The sequence below is a fragment of the Protopterus annectens genome, chromosome 5.part0, assembly GCF_019279795.1.
Source record: "Protopterus annectens isolate FY-2018-M chromosome 5.part0, PAN1.0, whole genome shotgun sequence".
In the NCBI taxonomy this organism is placed as follows: Eukaryota; Metazoa; Chordata; order Ceratodontiformes; family Protopteridae; genus Protopterus; species Protopterus annectens.
Window position 1 is genome coordinate 728,775,444 of NC_056735.1, and position 15,007 is coordinate 728,790,450.

Sequence of the window (15,007 nt, forward strand, 5' to 3'; positions counted from 1 at the left end):
ACTCAGCTTCTTATAAAGGCAAAGCCAAAGACTCCTTCCAAAACAAAGACTGCAACCCAGGCCTCTTCTGATCCGGCTCCCAAGTCTCAGAAACAGTTACTTAAAATGGCAGAGGACATACTTACTATGATTAGGGGTTCACATCCCCCTCCAGATAAAAGGCCAAGGCAGGAAGTTTATTATGACTCCTCTGATCAGGCTTCTGTTTCTTCTGTTTCTTCCTCTGACCAGGAATATTCTTTTCCTCCTTATGAGGATTCTGATGCTGAGGAATCAATTCCTTCAGCTTCTCCCCCTGAGGATTTCTCTTTTGGGAAAACTTTGCATGAAATGAGGGAACATTTCCACTGGGAAGGACAGGAGTACTCGGAATCTAAGAAAAGACTAAGGGATTTTCTTCTTCTTCCCCAACATAGGGCCCTGGCTATTCCTCCTATTTTGGATATTGTGGATGATGCTTTTTCAGAGGCTAACTTAACTCCTGACTCTTTTCCTCCAGCTCCTGTTAATCCAGACAGATACTATAGGGTTCCTGATTCCCACCAGTTTTTATTCAAGAACCCTACTGCTGACACTGAAACCATTTCTCAGGGTCCTAAGGGCATTAAGGCCGCTTCTGCTAAAAAAACCCATTCCCACTGAGAAGGATTCTAGATGTTTAGAAAGATGGGGCAAAAAAGTGTACACTTCTGCTACTTTATCTATTAGGGCTTTAAACTGTCAGTTTCATATGCTGAAATACCAGCAATTTCTCCTGTCTGTTTTAAAGGTTCATAGATTAGTAGTTCATAGATTAGTAGTAGGCTAACTACCCTTGCGAGCCATTTTAAGCCTAGTCAATTATCCCTTGTGAGACTCCAACCCTGTACCTTGTGTTTGTAAGGCAAACACCTTAACCATTAGGCCACCCTCCAAACCCTCCTGGCTATTCCTCCTATTTTGGATATTGTGGATGATGCTTTTTCGGAGGCTAACTTAACTCCTGGCTCTTTTCCTCCAGCTCCTGTTAAGCCAGACAGATACTATAGGGTTCCTGATTCCCACCAGTTTTTATACAAGAACTCTACTGCTGACCCTGAAACCATTTCACAGGGTCTTAAGGGTGTTAAGGCCGCTTCTGCTAAAATCCCCATTCCCACTGAGAAGGATTCTAGATGTTTAGAAAGATGGGGCAAAAAATTTAAAGCAAAAGCTAACTTCCATTTCCGCCTGTGCAGATGATAAGGAACTACGTGACTTATTGCATGCCGCTGAACAAATTGGGAAGCATGGTTTACACTGTGGATTTGATGCCTTGGAGGCTTCTTGCAGGGCTGCTGCCTCTGGCACAGTAATTAGAAGACATGGTTAAAGGAACAAAATTTGCCAGATCAGGTAAAGGCTAAATTATTGGATGCTCCTGTTCAGCATAATGTTTTATTTGGATCTAAAGCTGAAGACGTGATTAAAAAGATGGAGGACAAGGCAAAGTCCATGCAAACAGTTAAAGATTTCTTACAAGTACAGCCACCCAGATTTAGCAGGAATTGGCCTACTAAAAATTGGTCCTTTCCCAATTCAGACAGGCCTCAGAGGGGTAGATATAGACGTCCCCGAGGTAGGTCTCAAACGCAAGCCTCTTATAGACCAAGACAGTGGACTGCTTCCAACCCTAGGGGAGGAGAAGACAGGTCGCAAGCTCATAGAAAACAGACTCAATGACTCCCTCTGCTGGGCTGCAGGAATTTCTTGCCTGGAAGCCCCTCTCAGAGGAAAACTTTCTCTTTTTCATCTAAATTGGACTCATATAACCCAAGACAAGTGGGTTCTGGATGTGGTTTCAAGAGGTTACAAATTCCATTTTCATACCCCACCAAGGCCAAGCAGATGGCCAGATCTTCCAAGACATCAGTGGTCAGAGACATTAAACCAGGTGGAAGCTCTCTTGGCTATGAAAGCCATAGAACTAGTTCCACTTTCAGAGATGGGACAAGGTTTTTACTCAAGGCTCTTTCTAGTCCCCAGGAAGCAAAATTCATGGAGACCCATTCTGGATCTGTCAGTCTTGAACACTTTTCTAGAGATACCAAAATTCAAGATGCTTACTCTACAGCAGCCACTGCCAATGCTGACCAAAAATGCATGGATGGTAACTTTGGATTTAAAAGAAGCATATTTACACATTCCCATCAGTCAGGAACGCAGAAAATACCTCAGGTTCAAGGCAGGATCGAGGCACTACCAATTCTCTGCGCTGCCCTTTGGATTGTCTACTGCTCCCAGAGTCTTTACCAAGTGCCTGGCTCCAGTAGTAGCTTATTGCAGACTCAAGGGAATCCAAATTTACCCTTATCTGGACGACTGTCTTATTCAGGCAGACAGCAATGATGTCTTACTCCAGCATCTACAGTTTGTTCAGAATCTTCTCAAGTTCCTCGGATTCACTGTAAACATAAAAAAGTCAAATTTGACACCCTCACAACAGATAATTTTTCTGGGCGCTTCTCTAAACACAACAACCCAGATGGCATTTCTGACATATGAAAAACAATTACAGCTGGCTTAAACTTTCAAAACCTTGGCAACTACAACTCAGCTATCTGCAGGGAGATTCCTGCAGGCTCTGGGTTACATGGCCTCCTGCATCCTTCTCGTACCATTTGCAAGACTATATATGAGGAAAATATAGTGGTACCTAAAAAGTGTATGGTCTCAACATTGTCACAGTCTAGACATACTAATCTCCGTCCTGCCTTGTCTTCAAAAGGAATTCCTTTGGTGGTCCAAGGCATGTACTCTAAACAAAGGAAAACCCTTCTGTCTGCCTCCTGCCACTCAGATTCTAACCACGGACGCCTCAGATTATGCACGGGGAACCCATTTTCGGGGCAACTGTCTGCAGGCCTTTGGACAAAGAATCAGAAGCACCTGCATATCAATTTAAAGGAAATGTTAGCCGTTCAGAAAGCTCTATTGGCCTTCAGGAATCTTCTACAACCAGGACAACTACTGATACGGACAGACAACACCACAGTTATGTGGTACATAAACAAGCAAGGGGGATCTCATTCCTATCCCCTTTGCAGACTAGCCATGGATCTTTGGAACACAGCTCTAGCTTGCAATCTGGACCTTCAAGCACAGTTTCTACCAGGGAAGCAAAACTTCCTGACAGACAGTCTGAGCAGAAACCTTTCAGATCCACACGAATGGATGTTGGACTCTGAAATATTCAAGATGATTACAGCAGTCTGGGGACCTCTTTGCATCCCACCTCAATCATCAACTACAAACTTTTTGCACCAGGATTTTCCACGATCTAGCTTGGAAAGTGGATGCTCTATCATTCAGTTGGAGAAACCTCTCAGGATATGCCTTTCCACCTCTTCCTCTTCTTCCATGGGTATTACTAAAGATCAAGCAGGACAAGCCCAAGATGATAATCTTGCTGGCCCCAAATTGGCCTCAACAGTTTTGGTACCCAACACTGAGAAACCTTTGTCTAGAGCCACCCTGGGTTTTACCACAGATTCCAAACCTTCTGTCCCAGCACCAGGGTCAGATTCTACACTCCCATGTCAAAACTCTCAGCCTGGTGGCATGGTTAATCCAGGATCTTTGATTCATTCTCTCCTACCCAAGCAGGTTATGGATGTCATTTTAGAAGCCAGACGTCCTAGCACTAGAAAATCTTATGCAGGAAAATGGAAAAGATTTTGTTCCTGGATGCAGGCTCAGGATTCTGATCCTCTTATTCCTAACATTCCTCAGATTTTACTTTACCTGTCAGACCTATTACATAAGGGTCTCTCTTTCTCTTCCATAAAGATACACGCCTCTGCTATTTCTGCTCATTATAATACAGACCCTCCTATCTTTTCCCATCAGCTCATGAGACAATTTCTCAGAGGAGCTAAGAGTTTAAGGCCCCCTAGATCTCCTCCCATTCCTGCTTGGGATCTCAACTATGTTTTGGAAAAGCTCACCTTACCTCCTTTTGAGCCTGCTGCCTCATCTGACATCAAGTTTTTATCTTGGAAGACAGCCATCCTGTTAGCTCTGACCTCTGTCAGGAGGGTTTCAAAGTTGCAAGCTCTTATGGCTGTGGAACCTTATATTATTTTTCATCAAGACAGGGTGTCTTTAAGGACTAATCCTACTTTCATGCCTAAGGTGGTTTCCAAAGTGGCTTTAAATCAAACTATTCACTTGCCAACTTTTTCCCCACTCCTCAAAATAAAGGGGAAAGGATCTTACATTCCTTGGATGTACACAGACAACTACGTTTTACCTGGACAGAACCAAGGACATCAGGAAATCAGAGCAATTGTTTGTTTCTTATGCTTCAAGTTCCCAAGGTAAAGCCATTTCAAAACAGACCATTTCTAAATGGATTGCTCATGGAATCAGATTTTGCTATTCACACCATGGAAAGCAAATCCCAGGGAGTATAAGGACTCACTCTACCAGAGCTGCTGCCACTTCAGCTGCCTTCCTCAAGGGAGTTCCTACCAAAGACATTTTGGAAGCTGCAACTTGGAGTTCAGTGCATACTTTTTCCAAGCACTACAATCTACCTCTCTACTCTAAGTCTAGGGCAGGCTTTGCTTCTGCAGTCTTGCAGGGCCTTATAGCCGCCCCTCTACTTTATGACCACCTCCCTTTCTTTCTGCTTTGGGATTCTGCCTACAGTCATGACTGCAACAGTGAAACACGATGAACATAGTACAGTTGTGTACACTTACCATAAATGTAGATGTTCGAGTGTCTTCACTGTTGCAGTCTGGGTTTCCCTCCCTCCTGTCCCCTCTTATTTTTTCCTGTGTGTGGTTCCTTTTTTCACCCTTCTTCTGAGGTGTATTTGCAAAAGGTATGGGACCTTACTCATTTTGGAACTTCTGACATCTGGGGCAAGAAAAACTGGAGAACATGGCGTCGGCTGTCAGCTTTGTACTCCTGGTGCTCTGACGTCAGGGAGCATGGCTGAACAGCCGACGCCGGACCCAGACTTTGGGATTCTGGCTGACCGAGGACTGCCTGTCGGCAGGGGAGAACCCTACAGTCATGACTGCAACAGTGAATACACTTGAACATCTACATTTATGGTAAGTGTACACAACTGTACTTTGTGTACACTTACCATAAATGTAGATGTTCGAGTGTATTCACTGTTGCAGTCCTGGTTACCCTCCCTCCAGCCCACTTACTTCTTTTGGCTATACCTCTACTCTCCTTTACTATGCTCAAAAGCTTTTTGGTGTATTTGCTTTTTTGTTGGAGGTATAACCTTGTTTATTTATAGATTTAATTGCTTCCCTTTAGGGGGGCACCTGACATCTGGGGCAAGAAAAACGAATGTAATGGCGACGGCTGCATGTTTTATACCCCTGATGACCTGTTGTCATGGAAGAAGGGACAGCAACCGATGCAGGACCCAAGACTTTGTTAATCAGGCCGACTGAGAGCTATTGCAAGCAGATAACCCAAATGTGATGACTGTAACAGTGAATAGACACGAACATCTACATTTATGGTAAGTGTACACAACTGTACTATGTGAGGCATTATGGGTAGGAGGGAGGAGCTAGAGAGTCAGATCCAAGTCTGTAAAATGTGGCTGAGCCAGATCTGAGACCCTATTGGGAGGAGGAATGAAGGAAGGAAGACAACACAAATGCCAAGTTATGGTAAGACATAACCTTTTATTATACATTTCAGATGTGATAGATTTTTAGGTCTGCATAGCTGCAAAACTTGAGAATGCTGATATACAGTTATTATACAGTTTTTAGAAAGGAGAATGTTATACAGATCTTATACATTTCTAATAAAGTCACAGGTTTATGTTAGGTTTTATCAGTTTTCACAGGTTACAATACAGTTTGACTACATGAAATTGCTTCTTAAAGGATTAAAACTGAATATCCTTAGAAAAAACTCACCTGGAAGTGAGGAAAAAACAGAGAAAGAGTGAGAGAGATTTTACAGTGATAGTCATAGAGACTAAGAAGAGAGCATAAGAGTAAGAAGAATTAAATTACAAAGGAAAATAGGAGAGAGAATGTAAGCATTTTTAGAATTTTAAGCATTTTAAAGAGTTTATCCATTATTCCCAAGGCATTTACAAGCAACTTCCTTGAAGAGGTGCTTAGAAAGGGACTTCTTAAATGTGTCAAGAGTATCTTGATGTCTTGTTTCAACTGGTAGTTTGCCCCAGAGGGCTTAAGGCTTGTTCACCAATGACTGCTTTAAAAGTGGGCAGTTGAGAGATAGTAAGGTTTCCTGGGAGTAGGACTGTCCCTTGATGTAGAATTTTGTTTTCAGAGTGTGGGAGTAGTTGTCATTTAAAATTTTGTATAGTAACGTGCCTAGAAGGTGTGGACCTTTCAGTAATGTTTAGCCAATTTATGGTAATTAGAAGGTTGTATTTGCGTACTGATGTCTCAGCAAGTACAGCAAATCTTTCAGTTTTATTCTCAGTGACTCTGAAGTGTTTAAGTGCTATAAGCATTATGTAAAGATAGTACAGTAAGAAGGCATTCTTGGTCAGTGCAGTAGGAGATAGCATGTGTGATATAGTATAGCAGAGATTTCGTTGTGAAAGGACTTTATTAATGATATTAGTCTGTTTATGATTCCATCACACAGTGTAGCGCTGAATACTTTGCCACATCTGTGTAAGCTATGTGGGCAGATAAATATTCACTGAAGGTTGCAACCACACTGTCCAAAAAGCTACGAGGATAATTACCTCTGACAAAACTGTTCTGAGGTACGTCATGAAGAAGGTTCCCATGACTGTTAGAGTAAGTTCCATGAAGACTGTCTCCATCATCTTACGCAGTAAGCTTCTGAAGCTGATTGTCCTGCAATCATTGTGGTCTTTGAAGAGGGCCTGCCTTGTGGACTGGGACCACAGTCATCTGGTTTCAGATATCAGAAACAAAATGTTTGTAATAGTCTGTTTACTATGGGTGTAAGGAGGTACACTGGAGTGTTTTAGCTGAACAAAATAGTCTTCCTCTTGTTTCATCCGGTCCTATGGAACTAGTGATTCAGACCTTACAGAGGGCAGAGGAGACCATATTCCAGGTGTAATTTTGGGTGGGATCACATTGTAGGAAGGAAGGGAGGACAAGATTTCCTCTTTGTGACTTGAAATTTCCTCCATATTTGTATGGTAGTGTATTATGATGGAAGAATCGTAATTTTTTCGCAGATCTGTATTGTCACACTGTCTCAACGAGAGCTGATGGCACCACATTATACTTGTGCAAGAGGTGACTCAGTAATTCACAACCTGCAGCTGCATTTTGCAACAGCACTCTGCATTTTTAGCATTGGTTGCAACTTGATAACATTAATTTCTGAGGGATTGTTAAGATTCTTAAGAGTTTTATTAATGCTATTAGATGTATTTTGTTCTTCTAGAAGTAGTGAAGACTGGACCAGAGAAAATAGAAAGTCCATACTGGTAATTAAATAAGAGCATATTCGCAACACTGGCAAGTTTGTACTAATTTGCTGAAGTAGTATCATCCTTTAAATATCCTAAACTAAACATTTGTTTTTTTACAACAGGGAGAAGATAGCATTTTTTACAAGACCAAGGATCAACATACCCTCTCTCCCAGCTGATGATGTATGACTGCATTCTTTTTTAAATATGAAGTATTTATCTGTCTCCGTTGTATTCCATGAAGTTAGTAGATGATAGTTACATTACTGTCCTTTTCAAAAAAAAAAAAAAGATAAAGAAAAATGTGCAAGATATATTAATATACACAGTCTGTAAAAAATAAATAAAACATATATGTCTATTTTATACTAGTGACTGACTACAGCAAGGCTTGGTTTTTCCTTGCTGTGTAATTAACATCTCTGAAAACAAACTTTATTATAAACAAAATTAAATCAAATGATCCTGTTACATTGTACAAAATGTGTGTCATTTTTATGTTGCCTGTTGTATGTGAGTTTTAAAAAAGGGCTGGAAAGCAGAAACAGAGTCAGTTAAGGTAAATTCACTGTATTTGTAATTTATTTATAAGTACTTTTTCCTTGAAGGAAAATATCAACTTTAGGTGTATTTTTAAGACTATGAAAATATGTTCTTCAGTATTCTTCATACAGTGAAATGGAATTATTGGGCTGATTTTGTTTCTGACACCTGATGAATATACTGTACGCCACAGCTAAGTGTTATCTTTATTGTCACTTTTTACCAGCTTAATTGTACTTTCATTATACATAACATTTATTTTATCATTTGTGTTTATTATTATGTAAAGCTTCTGTAACACTGGCGGTGTTTTTACTATTGATTACAAATGCCATTAAACATTGCAAAATATATTGTTTCTTTGGATTAATGGTGTCTTATTAATCGGATGGTGGTGCATTTCAGCATTCTTTTTAGCATGTGACATCCAGAACTGTGCAGGTGAACATTTAGTGTTCTTCTTTTGATTTGTTATTGCAGTCATAGCCTTTAGCAGCTAGCCACAAGCAAGATCCCAGATGTTCTGCCTGATTTTCAGGGCTTTGTCCCCCACCTCCCCAACAGCTGTGTAGATACCATCTTCTATGGATGTCATCACAATATGTAGTTATATTTTGCCACATGGATAAACATCTTGTTGTGCTTACTGTAATGTCAGTGGCATCAGTCTGGTTTGACACCAAAGCAGATAAGTAAGTACCATATTTTTGTCCTGTTGTATTGGTAGAGAATTTGTAATCCAGCATATGTAGGATGTTAGACTTAGCATGGTATGTCCTCCATGAAAATGAATCACTGTGTGTACATAGGCACCAGGTTCCTCATGTGGATTTCCACTCACAGTCCATATTTTCTTTGGGCCATTCTTACCACATGTTTTTGTGGCACTTACACCAGTTTCAGCAAGAAATTTCTGCAGAGAATGCCGAGAGTTCCCCAGGATTCTTCAGACAAAAGGAAACTGGAAGCAGTTGCTGATAAAGCCAACCTGATGTACTTTGCTCAGTTGTCTATATGAGATGCCACCCTTAGAAAGATGAAAAAGGTAAAGAAGCACGACCAGTGACAGCAAGTTGGCAGGAGATCAGGGATGATGTGCCTGTCTTGGCTGCTCCCCCCCAAAACTCAATTGCATTTGCCTTGTGGAGTAAGTTTTGCAGCCACCCCCCCAACTCAGACATCTTACTCTGCCAAGATGTCTGGTACTACTACTGTGCAGATGCCTATGCTACTGGTCCTTGGCACATCCAAAACCTTGTTGCCCATAGTTGGGTCATATGCTAGTTCCCAAGAGCTTGCCTTTCATGCTCATTTAATTCCCCCAGTGAGGGGGAAATCCCTGTGTACTACTTTGGGAAGCATCCATGCTAAAAGGGTAGAAATGAAGGATTTTCAACTGTAAATCCCAACCTCTTAGCTGGTGCTGTCATCTGCTTTAAAGGCCCTGACATCCAAGATCCAAGACTTTGTTGCCCACAGTCTTAGAAACCTTGCCATCCAGAGGTGTCTTGATTCCCTCCCCCTCCCAGGTTTGTCTTCCAGAATGGCAAATGTTCCCTGCAGCCAAATGCTGACCAGCTATCCACCTCAGGTGTTGCTGCTTCATACAACAAGGAGATCCAGACACTTCTGACTCAGAAGAGAAACAGAAGGATCTTTCCTACAAGTCCCAGATATCCTTTCCATTTGATTATGATTAGGTTGTTGAGGACACCCTGTTCTCTTGTTCTCCACCAGGCAGCATCTAAAGACCATAGCTCCTATGACATCTGGTACAGCCTTAATTAGAGGAATTTGTTCAGCTGGTCACCATAGAAGAAGTACTTAAAAGGGGAAGTGAATACAGTTATGTTCTCAAAGCTGTTCCTCCGGAAGCAGGACTGTTCGACCCTGGACGATTCGACCCCCATGCAATTGTATACTCCTTCATGTTTAAATTTACATTTATTGTCTGTGGGAGTAGCTAGTGGACAGTTTGACCCCAGATGATTTGACTCCAGACTATTTGACCCCAATTATATAAAAAAAAAGTTTTTTAAATTTTATAAATGCATTTTATTGCTTAACAATATGAATCATTTTTTTTTCCACTGGAATTTAATATATTATTTAACTTTTTTATATGTAAATGTTAATTTATTTAACATTTTATTTAATTTGCAAATATAATTAATTTAGTTAATAACAGTTTTTAACTTAATTTTAAAATCAATATTATTTAACATTGCAAATATTCATATTATTTTAAATTAACATTATTAATATTATATGTATTTCAAATGCAAATATTTTAAACAGTTATATATCCTCATGACTTTTTTTTTTTTTTTTTTTTTTTTTTGAGGTAATCTTTGACATTTTCTCAGTAACTGTCAGTAACTATGTGGATGCATGAGCAGTATATAACATTTTTTTTAGTTATGTCAAAATATCTGTGGCTTATTTTGTTTCTTGCTTTGCCATTTCAGTGGGGTCATACCATCCGGGGTCGAACCATCCAGGATCAAAACATCCCGTACCTGTTCCTCGTACCAAGAAAGAAGGAGCTATTGAGACTAGTCTATAATCTATCTAATCTAACTCGATTTCTCAGGGTAATACTACATACCCTTCTTCCTCTCCCAGTTCTCAAGGCTGTGATGGTTCTCCTGAATTAGCAAGCTTTCTGACCATTTTTTTCCAGGCTATTTCCCAAAGGGGCTTGGTTTTAGCAAGTGAATTCCTAAGAATTCTGTAGTACATGGCATCTGTCATTCTGTGATTCCCCTAGCAGGGATGCAGTGTCCAGAATCAGTGTATTCACTCTGTGAAAGTGTGTATTCCTTTACTCCTTTTATAAGGTGGAGAATCTCTTGCTGAACAAACCAAAAATACGCAAGGAAGACAGAGTGCACGGATCAAACCAATGTAATGAATCCAAAAAATTATCCAATAAAAGGGAAAGATGAAAAAATGTTTTAAGAATTTATTGTGGCAAACCCCATAAATACAGTAAACGCAAACCGGTTTCAGCTAGAAAATTATAGCCTTCTTCAGTGCATCAAAAAACATTCATTAGGGCAAACCCTTAAAGCTGTATATATATATATATATATATATATATATATATATATATATATATATATATATATATATATATATATATATATATATATATATATATGTGAAAGACTTGATCACTTAATTGAAATAATCCATCAATTGGCTCAGACCAGAACTAACTTAAGTCATTCAAGCCTGGTTTAAATAAAGCACCTAACCTAATAATCCAAGCAGATTCTTTTTGGTTTAATAAATTGTGCCATCCAGCTTTACATAACCTATTCATATGTATTTTATCTGTTATGGTAAAGGTGAATTTGGCAGTATTATATGTTAGAGTGTGCTTGTAGAGGGCATTAGAAACCCTTTTGTTTCTTATTTCACTTAAATGTTCACTGATTCTATGTCTGAAGGGTCTGGATGTTTGTCCAACATAAAATGAAAAACAAAAACAAGTGGCCAAATAAACAATCCAATCACTGCTGCAATTTCCAAAACATCTTTTTTCATAAATTTTAGATGTGTTACAGCTAGTAAATTCCTTAGTTTGGGATACGTGTGTGCAATGGGGTGTGTGGGCTGTAATGTTGTAATGGGTTAGATATGAATTAATAGTTCTGCCTCTACGATAAGAAAATAAACATCTGGGGTTGAGCAGTTCACTCAATTTATCCTGGGCTAACAAAATATCCCAATGATTATTTATGATGTTTTTAAATGTGTTGGTATTGGTCCCAGAAGTAGTGACTAGCCTGATGGGTCGTGGAGTATTATTTTCAGCCTGAATGGTTCTATCTTTATATTGTAACAATTGACACCTATCTAGTTTGTCAACCTGATGTAATGTCCGAGTAATAGAATCCTGATGATATCCTCTGGTAAGTAACCTGTTAGTTAGATTATCTTGGCAGGCTTTAAGAGTTTGTTCGGAGGAACATATACGTTTGATACGTAGATATTGAGACTTAGGAATATTGTTGATGATATGGCAAGGATGGTGGCTGGAGGCATGTAACAAGGTGTTATATTCTGGAAATTTTCTATATACTTGCAATTCCAGTGTATGATCCTCCTGTCTGGTTATGATGACATCCAGAAATGTTATTTGTTGGTATTCAATATGCAATGTAAACTGAATACCTCACTTATTCTCATTAAGGTATTGTATGAATTCATGCACATATTGTTGATCCCCCCACCACACCATCCAACAATCGTCCAGATATCATCTCCAAATATCAAGCTGGTCCAAAAATAAATTATGACTGTCATCATATATTAACTGTTCCTCCAAAAAACCCATAAACAGGTCAGCATAAATGGGAGCAAAGGATAGCCGTACCACGAACCTACCAATATGATTTCCCATGAAAGTAAAAAAACATTTTTTGACAACACGTGTTCAGTTAAACATATAAGGAGTGTGTTGAACCCAGGAGTGCATAGTTGTGATTTGTCAAGCCAGAACTGAATAGCCTGTAGACCTGCCGAAATGCAGTATTCTGGTGTATAGGGAGGTGACATCAAGTGTACATAGATACCAAGCTGGTTCCAGTTGTGTATCCTGAATAATATTAAGAAATTGTGTGGTATACTTCAACGTAGACCTAACCATAGGTAGAAAAGTTTGCAAATATTCCATAAGGAATGCAGATAAAGGTTCAGTTAATGATCCCCTCCCAGATACTATTGGCCATCCTGGAGGACTAGTAGGATGTTTATGCATCTTTGGTAGTAGGTATAAATACTGGGGTACGGGATCTGAAACCTTATGTCTACAAATTGTCGGACTAATTATGCCTTCCTCTTTTGCTAGGTCTAGGAAGGAGTCAATTTCTTTTTTGAAATTCGGAGTTGGATCCACTACCATGTGCATGGAATGCAGATAAAGGTTCAGTTAATGATCCCCTCCCAGATACTACTGGCCATCCTGGAGGACTAGTAGGATGTTTATGAATCTTTGGTAGTAGGTATAAATACTGGGGTACGGGATCTGAAACCTTAAGTTGTCTACAAATTGTCTGACTAATTATGCCTTCCTCTTTTGCTAGGTCTAGGAAGGAGTCAATTTCTTTTTTGAAATTTGGAGTTGGTTCCACTACCATGTGCATATAAAAACGGGGATCAGACAGTTGTTTTTCAGCCTCACCTGGTACATGTTCCAATCCATAACCACAATGCCACCTCCCTTGTCTGCCAGCAAAATAACTAGGTCATGATTATTACTAAGGTCCTGTAATGCTTGTTGTTTGCTTTAGACAAATTATATCTAGCCAACTGGTTTTCATGAGAAAAGTGAAGATCGTTTAATACACACTCCTTAAAGACTGCAATGTGCTTATCCAAGGGAAGCTCATAATTAGATTTCCCAAAGTGGAAACCAGTAGATCCTTGAGTATTTTGTGTATCTGAAAAGAATATTTTCAAATTAAGTAATCTACAAAAATCATTAAGTTCATTGACCAAAGTATGTTCAGGTACCACAAAAGTCGGCACAAAATTGAGACCCTTATTCAATAGTTTAATTTGTACATCAGACAATTGGTATGAAGAGATATTATGTAGATTATTCACTGTGATACAATCTTCTCTAACAGTTGTTGAATACTGTGTGTTTTTCTATGTTTCCTGTCCCCCCTACTTTTTTTATGCCTAAAGGGTCTACATGAGGTTTCCTTTTGGCCACTGGAGATTCTTGGGTAGAAAGGGAGTCTAAATCAGTGGCAGAGGATGAATCCTCCTCAGAAGTGCCACTATGAGTCTGTGCTGATTTTCTAAGTATTGCTCTAGGTCTCCTCTTTCTATTGGTTATTTTGAAACCAGGATCTGAAAAGCGCACACTTTTTTGGGTAACAAAGGGTTTCCCCTGTTCCTAATCTGTAATGTCTCTTTGGAATTTTTGGGTTTTCTTCTTAACAAGCTGTTCCTCCAATACTGATAGATCTTTAGCCAAGTTGCTTAGATAACTATTAAAAAAAGTTTCTGTCTCATATGCCTTGGCCTGTTCACAACTAATAGTAACTTCCCCTATGCATTTATCAATCATCCTTTCATAATATGCAATCAGGATGTCCACAAAAAGCATGGGTGCTTTATGCTGTGCTAAGGCCCAGTCCTGAGAAAGTTGGTCATCTCTCTGGCCCACCAGGGGTTGAATCCTAACTCGTAAACCTCGTGGTGTGATGTCCTTAAACTTGTAAGCTTTAAATAGTTTAAGGTGCCAAATATTGGCCCTAAGTGTCCTCATATTTTAGTCAACTTTTGAAATAATAGACCACAAAGATGTTGTGGGTCATCCTTATCTAAAGCATGCTTGGTGAGATTGGATGGTTTAAAACCAAAAATCTCTAAATTATCCCTGTCAGCTGATAAACCTTGCAATAGCTTAGTGAGGTCCTTGATGTTTTAGTAAATACTGGAAATGTATCAATAGTTGAATCAATTCTGTTATATCAATTGTAAATAAAAAATATTGAAATAGATCTAACCTAAGATAAGCAACTGTTCAACCATGGAAAAGAACAAAACAAACACCCAAATTTAGCTCTAATAATGGACAGAACATAATCCAAAACAGGTTATGTGAACATCTGTTATAAGTCACTAGATGTTGGTCCCAACAAACTCCTTGTCTAAGGAAAATCCCAAATATACCAAACACCATTAAATATTGATGTCTATTAAATCCAAACAAAAAATAACAACCATAGGAATTGGTAGTGGCCGACCTACATGTCTGCCACCCACTAATGTTAATTGTTAGTGCATAAAAGCACTGTAGACAATTCCAACTGGTATTAATTCTCAATAAAGTTCTTTAATTGTAAGAACATATACTAGTAAGTAAAGGGTGACCGACTTCGTCTCTGCCACCTTTGCAAAACAACAATGTCCTTATGCCTTAATAGGCATTACTGATAATGTGTTAAACCAATGCCTATAAACATGAGCAATATGACTGCGTCTTTATAATACTGAAAATGA

The 15,007-nt window shown here is 39.2% G+C and overlaps 1 protein-coding gene across 2 annotated transcripts in view; it reads left to right on the plus strand.

The window, feature by feature from the left end:
* WWC3 (WWC family member 3) overlaps positions 1 to 8,332 on the plus strand; it is a 1,641,181-nt gene extending 1,632,849 nt beyond the window's left edge. For both annotated transcript variants that reach the window (XM_044072574.1, XM_044072573.1), the window contains exon 23: positions 7,561 to 8,332. In XM_044072574.1, coding sequence (XP_043928509.1) covers positions 7,561 to 7,627 — 67 coding nt within the window. In that variant the 3' untranslated portion in view covers positions 7,628 to 8,332. The remainder of the gene's footprint in view (positions 1 to 7,560) is intronic.
* Positions 8,333 to 15,007: the final 6,675 nt, after the last annotated feature.